General features: G+C 35.9%; 1 protein-coding gene across 2 annotated transcripts; it reads left to right on the top strand.

The window, feature by feature from the left end:
- Positions 1-6,531: 6,531 nt before the first annotated feature.
- On the top strand, positions 6,532-12,910 carry LOC132191413 (uncharacterized). 2 transcript variants are annotated; one of them, XM_059606411.2, is made up of 3 exons: positions 6,532-8,544; positions 9,107-10,146; positions 12,561-12,910. In XM_059606411.2, the coding sequence occupies exons 1-3, from the start codon at positions 7,045-7,047 to the stop codon at positions 12,667-12,669; spliced, it is 2,649 nt and encodes an 882-aa protein (XP_059462394.2). In that variant the 5' UTR covers positions 6,532-7,044; the 3' UTR covers positions 12,670-12,910. The 2 variants fall into 2 exon arrangements, with proteins under 2 accessions (XP_059462394.2, XP_059462392.2); XM_059606409.2 differs by having other exon boundaries at positions 12,558-12,910.
- Positions 12,911-13,878: the final 968 nt, after the last annotated feature.

Raw genomic sequence — 13,878 nt, 5'->3', positions numbered from 1 at the left:
ATCCATTGCATGCGAAAGGATTGGCTTGACAAATCAGAGATGAAATTGGCATTTTAAGCCACCTCAATGAAATTGGCAGTACCAAAAAGGACAGAAATTATTAATGATTTTACTGTTCAGATTGCTAATAATTTAGACTATGTGAGAGAGCTCTAGTTAGTTGAGCGATCCAACCATTAAATTATTGTAAATCCAGACCCATGGTAAACTAATAAAGTCTATTATTAGTCTTTCATTACCTTTGTTAGTTATATCCGGGGGAATATATTCTCATTTCTTCTCACTAATTTAGAGAGATTAATGGGTTATTCTTGGTTCTCAGCCTGCTCTTTCACTTCCTGCTTTTGCCACCAGGTAGATGGCATCAAATTTGAATAATAATGAAGTGCTTGTGATGCACTATTTATTTCCTTCACATGAAATGTAGTCTTATGAAATCAAAGAATCACCGTCAAAGTGGTGGTTCAGTGGTCTCAAGACAATCTTTAAGTGGTTAGATAAACGCCAAGACATGGATTCGACTCCCGCAATGAGAATCTTCATGCATGATTAATGTAAATCACATTAAGTCTCACTGATGGGGCTAGGTCAGGTTATGGCTTAATAAATCATTTTGTTTGTGAATAATTCGATTTCGACTTGTATAAACTCGACTCCAATTCGGTCTATTTAATAAACAAATGAAGTTCGAACAAAAATTTTGGCTTATTTATTAAACCAGTCAAATCCATAAACTGGTTCAGTTGATACAACTTCATTTTCATTTTTATAATAGTATTTTTACTTTTATAACATAAACATTTTAAGTACTTCAATATGTAAGAGATTAAAGGCCAAATGAATGAAAACTGTGATTCTTTTTTTCTTTTCTTTTTTTTGAGTGGGTTTGGCAGAAAGTGTCAACTGTTGACCTTTTTGGAATATCCCATTGTTGTTTGGTTGAACTTGAACTAGACTAAATCCAAAGGGTACTGTGTATTTTGGGTTGATAATGATATATGATTCTCGCCCCATATATAAAGCAGATGGCCAACAAGGTGCTGGATTTGATATACAATCAGACAAATATTCATACATTTGAATTCATCGAAGCCATTAGCGTTTTCAGTGTTTGGTTTTGATTATTGTTCGCCATTTTGTCAGCTTGTTTTTGGGTTTCTTATGGGTGTCATAAAGCAAGTCAGCAACCCTCCTCAACCCCCCCACTCGGGCCACTCCAAAACAAAAGAAAAATGGATAATAGCTGTGAACAAGTACCCAATAAGTCTTCCATGTAGGATTAAACTTTTATTGCTTTTGACCATAAACCAAAAATAAGGGAAAGGTGCATGTGATGATGCCAGCCATTTTAATGGTGTTTTCTGGAGTTAAAGCCAAAAAAGACATGGTTGGAACTGTTCTTTTTCATTCCCTGCACTCCGGAACACAATGGCTTTAAACTCCGAAACATAAAATATGAACCATCGCTTGTCATTTTAATTGTAATATTACTTACAACAAAATAGGCATCTTCTCACATTTTTTTTGACATGTCCACACAAAAGGAAAGATTCGAACTAGTGAACTTAGCTTCGTAAGGCGTGATCTCTAGCCGATTGAAAGTATACCAAATAGCAAAATAAGCAGCCTCCCACCTGGCGTTTGAAAGTATTCCTACAAATTTCTCAGTGATCTTTGAATAAAAAAAAAAAAGGTATATATCCAAATGTTTCTTTATTGGTCTAGAGATGAACCCAGGGGTTTGGAACCCATAATATTGGGTCACGTGTATATGGGTCAAGATGTACAAATGGGCCTCACAAATTAGTACAAATGGACTGTGTAGCATGGGCTTTAGCATCTCTGATTAGCAGAAATAATACTTTAATTTTGTAACACAACTTAGAACCTTCTGTTCTGCCTTGTCGTTTGCCCAAAATGTAATAATAATAGGAATGCCGTGTCCAAAAAATTAAGTAATAAAATAATGTCATTATATATAAAGGGAAAAGTTTACGTACCCCTCAAACTATCACTCAATTGATAATGTCATTTTAAACTTTCAATTGTGACAATGTCTCCTCAAACTACCAAAAAATGTCAATGCTCCCCCTAATTATGACATTACCCTTAGTAAAATAAAAACAAAAATACTAAAACTTCTAAAAAAAAACTAAAACTAACCAAAAAAAAATCGGCCAATTTTTTTAAAAAAATCCATTTTATAAGAAAAAAATTAGGGTTAATAACTTTTTTGGTACCTGGGTTTTGAGGCTTTTTAATTTTTCCTCTAAGTTTTAAAAACATGACAAAACTAGTATCTCAAATTTTGAAAAAGACTGAATCATCACCTCTAGTTTGAAAAATTCTATGGGGGTGGAGCCACCCCCAAGGAGTGGCCGGCTACCCCCAGTTTGACCTTAGCCACCCCCAAGGCTGGTCTGGGGGCAAATGAACCATCCCCTGGGGTGGCTCGGCCACCCCCAAGGGCCAAGGGCCATGGGGGTGGTCGCCCTTGGGGGTGGCCAAGCCACCCCTAGACCGGCCTTGGGCCACCCCTAAGGTCAAATTAGGGGTGACCAGCCACTCCCTGAGGGTGGTTCGGTCACCCTCATAGAATTTTCAAAATGAAGGTGGTGATTCGGTACTTTCCAAAATCTGAGGTATTAATTTTGTCATGTTTTAAAACCAAGTAGGGAAAATTAAAAAACCTCAAAACTCAGGTACTAAAAAAGTTATTATCCCAAAAAATTTCAAAAATAAAAATTTTGATTTTTTTTTAAAAAAAATTTTCGTTTATTTTTATCTTTATTTTTGTTTTTATAATTTTTTTAAAATAAAAATTTGCGTTTAAAAAATAAAAATTTTCATTTAGTAAAATAATTTTTTTCCTTTTTTTTAAACTAAACAAAAACAAGTTTTTTTTAAAAAAATAAAAAATTTTAATCTTTTTTAAATTAAAATTTTTCTTTTAAAAAAAATCAATTTTTTTTTAAAAAAATTTATAGGGGTATTATTGTCTTATTGAGAAATCTATAGGGGCATTTTTATCTTATTGCTAATATTGAGGGGAATTGACAATGTTTTGGTAGTTTTGAGATAATATTGTCACAATTGAAAGTTTATGAGGGACATTATCAATTAGGTGGTAGTTTGAGAAGGGTATGTGAACTTTACCCAAATATAAAATATCATAAAATAATATCATTTGGTCTTTCCCGTTTAATTTGGGCTAAAGTCAGCCTCAGGCCACGCCTATCCTTATGGAATGGTTTTGCAGGCTTTAGCCAGCAGCAAACTTAGACTTGGTTTTTTTTTTTTTTGTTTAATAGATAACAACTTGGAAAAGGAAACTACAAGGATATTCTTCCCCTGAAAACGTTACCAAAAAATTGCCATGTTAACTTTTAAAACCAATTTTTTGAATGGTCAAACGGGAGGCAAGACTCTTGTAAAACAAGAAAAAGACTAAAATTGTCGGTTCCGGAGGACTGGAGAAGCTTCCGATGCCTAAGTCAGCAGAGAAAATTGAATTGAGAGAATGAGAGAGAGAATATGTTACTTGCTTTTTGAGGATGCATACCCTTTTAAAGAGAGACTCTTGAATATGATCTCTATTTTTTTTTTTTTTTTTGTTTCATGTGGCAAGTTGTCAGCTCTACGATTAAATGATATGTAGTCAATGTATCTATGTGGACTTATGGCAAATTTATTGTACCAACACTAACAATTCAACAATGTGTAAAAGACTTGTTGCCTTTACCGCAACAAATTCTTCATTGAGTTCTTTTGCATTTGTCACCGCCTTGTGCGACCCTAAAAAAATGCATGACTTGTATGCCATTGCTTACTGTTTGACTATTTTGGACCAGATTCAGAATTTATTCATAAATTTGTACTGCATTTACCTTTCAAGCCTTATTGTTAGGGTGTCTACCCCATTTGTGGTCAATTAGTCATGTAACCCGTTTTCCCTTATTTAATTAAAAAATAAAAAGAAAAAATGTAAAAGACTAAAATTTATAGAGAGATAAAAAAAAAAATTGCTGACATATAAGCGGTAAATTTAAGTCTTGTATACAATAAGTTGAATTTCTTTATTCCTCCTTTCGTAATTTTGTTTTGGTTTCCAGCTAAGCAACAGTGTGGTCTTGATTTTTGGACAACATTTTGTTTAATGGGTCGTAGGTAAACTTGTCAAATACTTGACCCAAATGCATCATACTCTTTATCTTGATTTAATGTTGTCCCATGTTTGAATACGACAGCAACTCTCATTTGAAAGATATTAGAGGTGTTACAATTTTTATTATAAATTAACGTGGTAATTTACATGAATTTGCAGGGTTGACATGTTTTGACATGACCTGCAAAATTAACATGAATCAAACATGAAATTATCGGGTTATGAGTAATGAGTTTGGTCTATTTAATTAAATAAACTAGATTATAGTTGATTTATATAATTTAATTATATGTATATTTCAACACGATTTAAACTTAACATATGACATTTAGGAAAAATAATCTTTTACACGACTTGCAAACCTGATACAAAATTAGTAGGTTATAGTTGATGGATATGACATGTTTAATTAAACTAGTCGAATTATAGTTGACCTATATAATTTTATACCCATATATCGATGTGACTCAAACCTAACACGCAAATAAAAATTGCCATCTCTAAACATTTATAGGAAAAATTATAATATCCCAAACATTTTTTTCTCACTTGAACGGATGGTTGTTTTTTTTTTTTTCTAATAAACGGATGGTTGTTTGTATAACCTTATATTTCCTTTTGATTTAATGCTCCCCATCTACTCACGTACGTCAACATTAAAAGAAATTAAAGTAATGTATGTGACTCCCTCAAGTTCACATCTTTCTTAATTTTATTACCTATTAAAATTGGCATTTTTCATGAATTGTAATTTAATCCTCCACAAGGAGGGTTTTCTCTTCAAATAGACAATTTATAATGGAAGTCCATAAAGAAATATATATATATATATATATATATATATATATATGGTTGATGAGAATAAAATATTTTAAATGCCAATGATCTTGTATACAACGTCGGGAATTAAATTATTAAATTTATCATTTTTTATCAATTTAATTTATAATTAATGATTTAAGTATGAACACTCACTTATTGAGAAAGAATTTAAACCCGCATGTGACATATGATTTGCAATTTTTCATTTCAAATATATATGGTTGAGGTTAAATAATCAAAAAGCCAAAATAAATTAACTACTAATAATTTTTTTATTTAAAAAGGACAAATTAATTATCCTTGTTAATCTCTCTCTCTCTCTCTCTCATCATGCTACATTTGCTCCTTCCATCTCTTTGATTTCTTCACCACCTCCCTCCTTATCTTATATAATTGTCTTTATCATACACCCCCTCCTTGCTCGCCACCTTTAATTATGCTAATCTTTCTGTTTAATTACGAAACTTAAAATAAAATGTAATTAATGTTTCGTTGCACACTTGCCATTTTACGTGCATGAATGAAACTTACTTTGGCCAGAGGAGAAAATAAATGTTCGAAATTAATATATAATAACTTTACCATGATTTGTTTTTTCACGCTCACACTTTGTTCATAAAGTTCTATCATGTGTTGAGAGAACTTGTAATTATCAAATGAAAGCACTTTAATGCTAATATAACTCTCATAATAAATGGGGGTTTTATATAAATAAGACCCATCTCTGTGGAGGATCCCACTTACATGCTGCGGATGATCCGACTTACATGATGTTATTAAAATAATAGCATGTATGCTATAGTTTAATCAACGGTCAAGATTGAATTTCTCAATATATCTCTTCATTTTCTCTATCTTATTAAACGCTTATAAAATAAAATCAACTTTAAGATTCAATCTTAATCCCTCTATGAATTAAATGGTGACCTATTTTGTTGACCACTTTTTAATGCTAAAATCACGACCATTGATACATATGATCTGACCATGAATTGAGATACATGAATTGCATGCAAAATTTGGTTTTCAAGTTGATTTATATATATATGGTCATATTAAAGCCAAAATTAATTAGTTTATCAATTAAACAATGTCCACTTATTAATATTTTTGCACCAATTAACCAATGTTCACTTAATAATATTATTATTTTTTGCATAAAAGTGACTACATTAAATCAAAATTTGATATTTATATATATTTTCGAGTAATGTTGTGAATTACATTTTTATCCTATAATGTTGACATAGTAGTGCCAACTAACCATGGGATAACTCATGGTGAAAAAAATAAAATTAAAGAATTAGTTAAAACTATTAAAACTTTTTTTTTTCTTATGAGAAATGAAAGAATAGTTGTAAGATAACAATTTGATTTATTACAATTTTTTTTTTTTTTTTTTAATTTATATATTGTGATATAATTCGGACATGCTAATCCAAACACCCTTGTATTAAAAAAACCAACCGGTCCAACCGCCCCGGTTCGAAGATTCTTTATATAATATATTTTCTTTGCAATTCTTACATTTCTTCTCACTCTCTCTTATCTTTTCAGGCTCTCTCTCTCTGTCTCTCTCTCTCTCTCTGAGTTTCTTCACCGGTAAAGAACGAACGTGCTGCACGACGGGTACGCGCGAAAGCCGAATCCGAATATCGCCGGCACCGAATCGGGTATCATTGTATTCGTCATAGACTCCGAATCTGTAAGTCTCCTAATCCCTCCTCTGCCATTCGTTTGAGATAAAACCTCCCACAGTAGCAGCTCCGACCGACACCATTTCTTTGGAAACCCTAAATTGGTAATCTTTTTCGAGCTAGTGCTCCGATTAGACTTCGATTATTGAGACACTAATGCTGGATATGGTTTTCTAATGCTTTTAGGGTTCTTGAGGTTTCGCCGGATTGATATATTTAGATATCTGGTTTCTGCGAGAAATTAGGGTTAGGGTTTTTTGGTCCGAGGCATTGTTTGGGAAGGAGATTGGGTATTTTCTTGATTTTAGGGTTTGTTTTGTTGGATTCGAGACGGGGAAGTTAGGCGTGGGGTAGAGGATAATGTGTATACTCTGTGTGATTCAGAAGTGGTCTCGCCGGGTCGCTACGATGCTACCTTGGTTAGTCATTCCACTCATAGGACTTTGGGCTCTCTCTCATCTCTTACCGCGGCAATTTCGGTTTGAGATTACATCGCCTAGGCTGGCCTGCGTGTTTGTGCTTTTGGTTACTCTCTTTTGGTATGAGGTTTTGATGCCATGGCTATCGACCTGGCGAGTTCGCAGGAATGCCCGGCTCAGGGAGAGGAAGAGGTCTGAAGCGATAGAATTGCAGAAGCTTCGGAAAACCGCAACAAGGCGGTGCAGGAACTGCTTGACTCCATATAGGGATCAGAATCCTGGTGGTGGTCGGTTTATGTGTTCGTATTGTGGGCATGTTTCGAAGCGGCCGGTTTTGGACTTACCCATACCGCCTGGTATGGGAAATAGTGGGATTATTAAGGATTTGGTTGGGAAAGGTGGGAAGATATTGAATGGTAAGGTGTGGTCAGAAAATGGATGGATGTGCGGTCAGGATTGGTTGGAGAATGGCAATTGGGTTGGTGGGTCTGTTGCAGGGAAGTCTAGTTATTGGAGGAAGAACGGGAATGGTGTTTTTGGAGAGGATGAACATTGTTTGGCTGAGAAGTCCTACTCGGGAGTTGTGATTTTTGCTTACAAGCTGTTGACGTCTTTTTTCTTGGGCATTAGGTGGCTTTGGAGAAAGATTTTTAGGATTAGTTCATCTAGTGATGATAGTTCATCTGATGCTGAGCATCGGGGGTTATTGGCTAAGAAGGGTGAGAATGGGGTGAACTATCCTGAAAGTAGAGGAGAGAAAGCACGCAGGAAAGCTGAGGAGAAGAGACAGGCTAGGTTAGAGAAGGAGCTTTTGGAGGAGGAAGAGCGAAAGCAGAGGGAGGAGGTTGCAAGACTGGTGGAGGAACGTAGGAGATTGAGGGATGAGAAAATGGAGGCTGAAAAAGATCGTGGCAAAATATCATCACCTGTCCGGGAGAAAGATGGTAAGAAGGAAGCAGAAAAGAGGCGTCATGAAAGAAGAAAAGAGAAAGACAAAGGGTCAAGTAAGAGCAATTCTGATGTAGAAGAGCTAGAAAAAAGAGTAGGTAAGGAGAATGAGCGAAAGCGAGAATCGGACAGGAAGAGCGAGATTGATCGTCGGGAACATCAGAAATCTGGGACAGAAAGTGTCAAAGGCCAGAGCACCGAGACTGGACATGTGATGAGAAGTATATCTGCAAACAGTTTTAGCCGGGGAAATTCTGGAACTAGGTATCTGGATCGTATGAGGGGTACGATTTTTTCCTCTTCTAGAGCATTTGGTGGTGGTGGTCTCTTTGGGAAGGGTGCTAATACTCCTGCCACAATTACAAAGGAATACAAGCCTAACAGTTCTGTAGATCATGTCCATGCTTTTGCTCATAAAAGAGATTTATTTCCACATGAGCACGTAGCTGCCAAACCAATTGTAAATGGAGATGACAAGAACATCAATCGCCCTGTAAGTTGTCCTTTCTGTGTATTTTACTTTAACCTGTCACAGTCCTAACATGATCTCTTAGTGCCTGACTTAGATTGGAAATTCATAGAGGATGTAAGTATTTGTCATACTCTTTGTAGTTATCCTTCTGTGTAGTATATCATATTAATTATGTATGTGTAAGTTTCTCCTTTTGGTAAGTAAAAAATTCCATCAAAGAAAAATGTAAATGTAAGCATCTTACTTGTGTGTTTTCAAAACTGTTAGTTTGCTCATCCTTGTTGATCAACATTTAAGCTTAACTCTCCAAACTTGGACCTCAACTTCTACTGCCAGCTCTAGCTTTGGATTTTATATCTCTTTCCTATTGGCTACATCTTCTTTCTTCATCACCGCCCCCGCGCGCCCCCCCCCCCCCCCCCCAATCTCAAAAGAAAAAAAAAAAGAAAAGAGTTATTCTGTCTGCATTTGAGTGGCAGTGTTTGAGTTCCGCTGGCTTATCAAGCATGATAATCTTAGGTGTATTTTATCAATGTATTTGGTAGAAGAAATACTATAACAATGTTGAGCTGCTGACCTGCAGGTCCTCTCAGAACCACAACCTAGGACAACACCTAAAAAAACATGGCAACAATTATTTACTCGATCATCTGTTCCTCCATCAAATCCAAATGTCATAAGCAGACCAAATACAAAGTTTCAAGCAGAAGTTCGAAGCCCACAGTTTTGCAGTCAAACATCATCGACACAATCATATGATAATCCAATAAGCTTTGGGCTGCCATCACCATTTACACTGTCTACCTATCCCAACAGATCTACAAGCAATAGTTTAGGTTTTTCACCTGCAATTGAGCCAATCTTCCCTCGCATTGGAGAAGTGCCTAATGAATTTATACATGAAGAGCTAGAGCTTTTTGAAGACCCGTGTTATGTTCCTGATCCAGTATCCCTGCTTGGACCTGTTTCGGAGTCACTTGATAATTTTCAGTTGGACCTGGGCACTGGCTTTGCAACCGACACAGGATTGGAAACGCCCCGTTCTTTAAAGAAAGTATCTACTTCATCCGAAGTTAACAAGCCATCTCCAATTGAGTGTCCGTTGTCACGAGAAAAGTATAATCCTAATTGGTATCCAGGTACCTCTGGGGCCCAAGATGTGCATACTTTACCTGTGAATGATGCTAATACAAATGAGATGGGAACGTGGCAGATGTGGAATACTTCTCCTCTTGGTCAGGATGGTCTAGGTTTAGTAGGAGGGCCTGCAAGCTGGCTTTTACCCTCAGATCGGAACAGATCAAATAAGGAAGATTTTGTGCATCCTTCTCAGAAAACTACTGCTTCACTGTTTATAAATGAGGACCATGTCCTGTCTGGCACTCATTCTCCGCAGAATGTTTTTCTTGGTAATGGGCAGAATGGTGGGCCATTCGGCCCTGTCCCTGGTTCAAGTGATAATGAACCCTGGCTACAGAAAGCTTTATTTCCACCATTGTCGGGAGAAAACAATTTTCCTCTCAAGCCTCAAGAAGAAACCATGCAGAATGAAATGATTTATGGCAGTCCCAGCTCTGGAAGTAAACATCCATTTGAGCTTTCTCCTGCTAATCGTTGGTCCAAGTAAGTGCTCTACGCTTTTACCCTTATTTTATATTAACCTGCAAGCTGGCTGTGTATCTGTGGCAAATACACTTGTTTTAACATTAAGATTGATTATAGTAACACATTTTTATGTTCCCTCTTTGATGATTAAGCTGTAAAGGTTGGGAATGTCTGTGCCAATCCAGTGTCTATATGTTTATACTGACACGACACATTTTACTGTAACTATATTTCCCAGAATAGTGGAAGATAGAAGAAAATATCATTTACATTTTTCTCCCGCATGTTATTCTATAGGTGATGTTGTGCGTGAGTGAAGTGACAATCTTTTTGAAGATGGAGCATAAGCGGTTTAGTTGGGCATAGTGTAGACTATTTTCATGCCACTTTCATAGTTCCATATATAGTCCTTACTTGTGTTCGTTCAAGTCAGGGAAGTTGTTCATGAAGCACATGTGAGATCACTCTTAACCTCTTAACCTCTTAACCTTACCCGTCCTTCCGTGTGCTTGCATCTTCACTTCATCCACAAACTGGCCTCCCTCCCCAAAAAAGTCCTCCATCAATGTATGCATTTGTGGACACCCACCTGACCTAAAGCATCTTTCCCACTTGTTCAGACACTTTCTATAAATGTTTTAACCTAAAATTCGATAGCCCTACTATAGCTTTTGCTGTGATGGACTTTATGCAAGCGTGTGCATGTTTTGGGGAGCATTGACCGCCGTACAGAGTCATTTGGAAGATGCAATGTTTGACGCCAGCATGATACTTGACTTGGAATCTTGATTTTGAAATCCATCAACCTTGGTCATTTTATAATATTTACCTTCGTTCCTTATCATTTAATAAGAGAAGGGTTTGATTATAATATAAGTGTCAAGCCTTGCGGGTCACTTGTCAAGTAATATGGTGCCTGATTTAATGCTATGGTAACTTATATATATTAAGAGAGCAATGCATTGAGGATATATATCAATGCTATGGTAACTACTGGCAACCCAATATGGTTGATATTGAGGCTAGATGCCTAGGCTCTCACAGTTTTGCCATTGCTCTAGATGATATGTGCACAGCCGTTATGCAAATTTGCTAGGGTCATTTTCAGACTTCTTTGATTTAGTTATTTCTAGTACCTAATTGTACTTTTTAAATGATAAATTTCTTACATTTTTGAGCCTTTGTGCATTTTAGTAATGTCAAAATATTAGTAAACAAGTTTGTCATCGGTTAGTGTATCCATCTGAGGACTTCATCTTTTTATTTTAATGATTTTAAAGCAAGCAGCTATTATCTGCTGAGTGTTCCGTTATTGATTCTCATGTGTCTACTACATCAAAGTATTGAACCTGTCGTGTAGATTTTATATCATTATGAGGCTTGATATATGAGAGAGGACGATGAATTCGAGACAGCATCCTGTTGCAAATTAGGGTCTCCATCATATGACTGAGGAGTCCATTAAGGGCATTTTCTTAGTCTTTTATGGACAGAGCCTATAAATTTTCCAGCATGCACCGACACTGGGAACATGACATGAATATTATTTCTGCTTTTCAGAGCTCTAGCTGAGTGGTTCCTCAGTGGAGTTATTAGGTTCTTCTGAACGTAAATTGTGTCTTTTTTTTTTTTTCTTTTTTTTTTCCAATAATTGTTTGTTTAAATAAAAATCTAAACTAATGATTGTCCCCGTATTTTGTCTTATATAAGTTTTGCTTTATATATTTCATGTAGGACTGCATTGTAACAACATAAATGCATGAAATGAGTTGGGATGTGTAATAACATTAATGCGTGAATGTCACTTAAATATGTGCGGCACGGTTTTTCTCATGAAGTAGGATGGATGTGCTCATGGAATGCAGCTAAGAACTTTGACATGTAATGAGAGGCATCTCTTGAAATTATTTGAGCTGGCTATAAAGCCTTGGCGATCTTTAGCTGTGTTTTAGTTGATGTTGAATGGTGGTAGAATGTTTTCTGACTCGTCAAATTTTTCAGGGAGTTGGTTATTATAGCTTGGTGTTTTCCCTTCTTTGAATGGTTCGAGTGCTTATGATTGATAGTACATGAACCTAGTTGTTGGATGGGCCGTTGTACTTGGTTTAGTTTGTTTTGGTCCTTTGGTTTGATATATGTTCTTAATAAATGGTAGGACTTTTTGGTGTCTTGGAGGGAAAGAAATAATAGAACTTTTGAGAACTGTGAGAGAGCAGTGGTGGAACTTAAGTATTTTTTCCTTATTACTCTTTATCTTCGAAGAGCTGCATCGGTCTTTCCTTGTTTGCCTAGTTTTCATGATTTTCTTGTTCTTTTTGCTCGTTTTACTTGAGTGTTACTCTTGTATACTTTTTGTGTACCTTTGTTGCACCTTTGTTTTAAATTCATTAATGGTAGTCTGATTCATGTTTTGGTTCTATTTCTTGTAGCAGAAAGGAATGGGCTGTGCCGACTTCAGGGGAAGGTGTTGGAAAGTCATATGTGGCAAGGCCCCATATTGGGGGTCTATTTCCCAATCAGGATGTACAGTCACCTTGGTGATTCGATTGAAAACAGTGACAGAGTGATGAGGGACTTAAATACACTTGTTCTCTAGAGGCAAATAGCCTCTTTTGGAGGAGAGTCTAGAATACTGGATGCATTGTATCTTCCTGCTCATCTTTATAAGGGAGATTGATGTTTACTTACATTTAGCATGGATAGGAATACACGTGGCATGCATGCATGCATTTATGCGGCAGGTAAGAGCTAGGCTTAATATATTTCTAATTTCTGATTTTTATTTCCTTTCCATGCTGCTGGGGTGAGAGGGCCCAGAGGGGGTCTTCCGTTAATGAGTAATTTCTTGGTTGGATGTCAAATGATAATATATGCTAATACTGGCTACTTATGTTCTAGAGACCCCCCACCCCCTCCCTAATTGGGAAAGTGTTCTAAAGAATTCAGTAGCTCATGCGCAAATGTTAGTTACAATTAAAGCCCATTTGGTACGTGGAATGACGCTTTTCTATTAGGAAAAGGAAGCTATTTTTGGAATGAGAGATAATAGAATGAAATAGCCTTTTTTTTTTTTTTTTTTTAATTTTTTTAGTTTGGTAAAAGACATCGGGCTCTCATTGGAATTGTATTCAAATTACCAAAATACTCAAAATACATAGAAAAAATATAATAATATTTAAAGGAAAGAGAATTCAATCTACAAGCAGGAATTTCAAAAGGACAAAGTTTTCTCTAAACTAGGTTGGATGAATTTTCTTCAACCTAGTCTATAAAAGTGACGTGTCTTTTTTTTTTTTTTTTTAATAACATATGAGATGCATATGTTTTCTTAATAAAATTTATTTCAACTTTATTTTTACTAATAAAAAAATATGTGCATCTCATATGTTTAAGGGACATATGTTATTTTTATAGATTAGATTTGAGACAATTTTTTCAACCCAGTTTGGAGGAAAATTGTCCATTTCAAAATGTAAGAGAAATCCAATAGTTTTCGACCATGAAAGGGAGCTAGAAGTGAAGGATGGTGAACTCGTTGATCTTGTTCGGAGAATGGCGTTTTTGGAAACAGAGAAAACGAGGTTTTTGGAGCAGATTTTAATGCTAACTTCGATTTCGGAAAGGCATGAGGAGGTGTCATAGGGAGAAGGAAGAGCCTGAAAATGGCGAGGGCATTGCTGTCCATGTGTGGTATTATAGAGGAAATGAATAACTATTCCTCACATTTTTGGGAGAAATGACTATTCTCAT

The sequence above is a fragment of the Corylus avellana genome, chromosome 10 (genome assembly GCF_965113065.1).
Source record: "Corylus avellana chromosome 10, dhCorAvel1.hap1.2, whole genome shotgun sequence".
In the NCBI taxonomy this organism is placed as follows: domain Eukaryota; kingdom Viridiplantae; phylum Streptophyta; class Magnoliopsida; order Fagales; family Betulaceae; genus Corylus; species Corylus avellana.
This window is presented reverse-complemented; position numbering and strand designations above follow the sequence as displayed.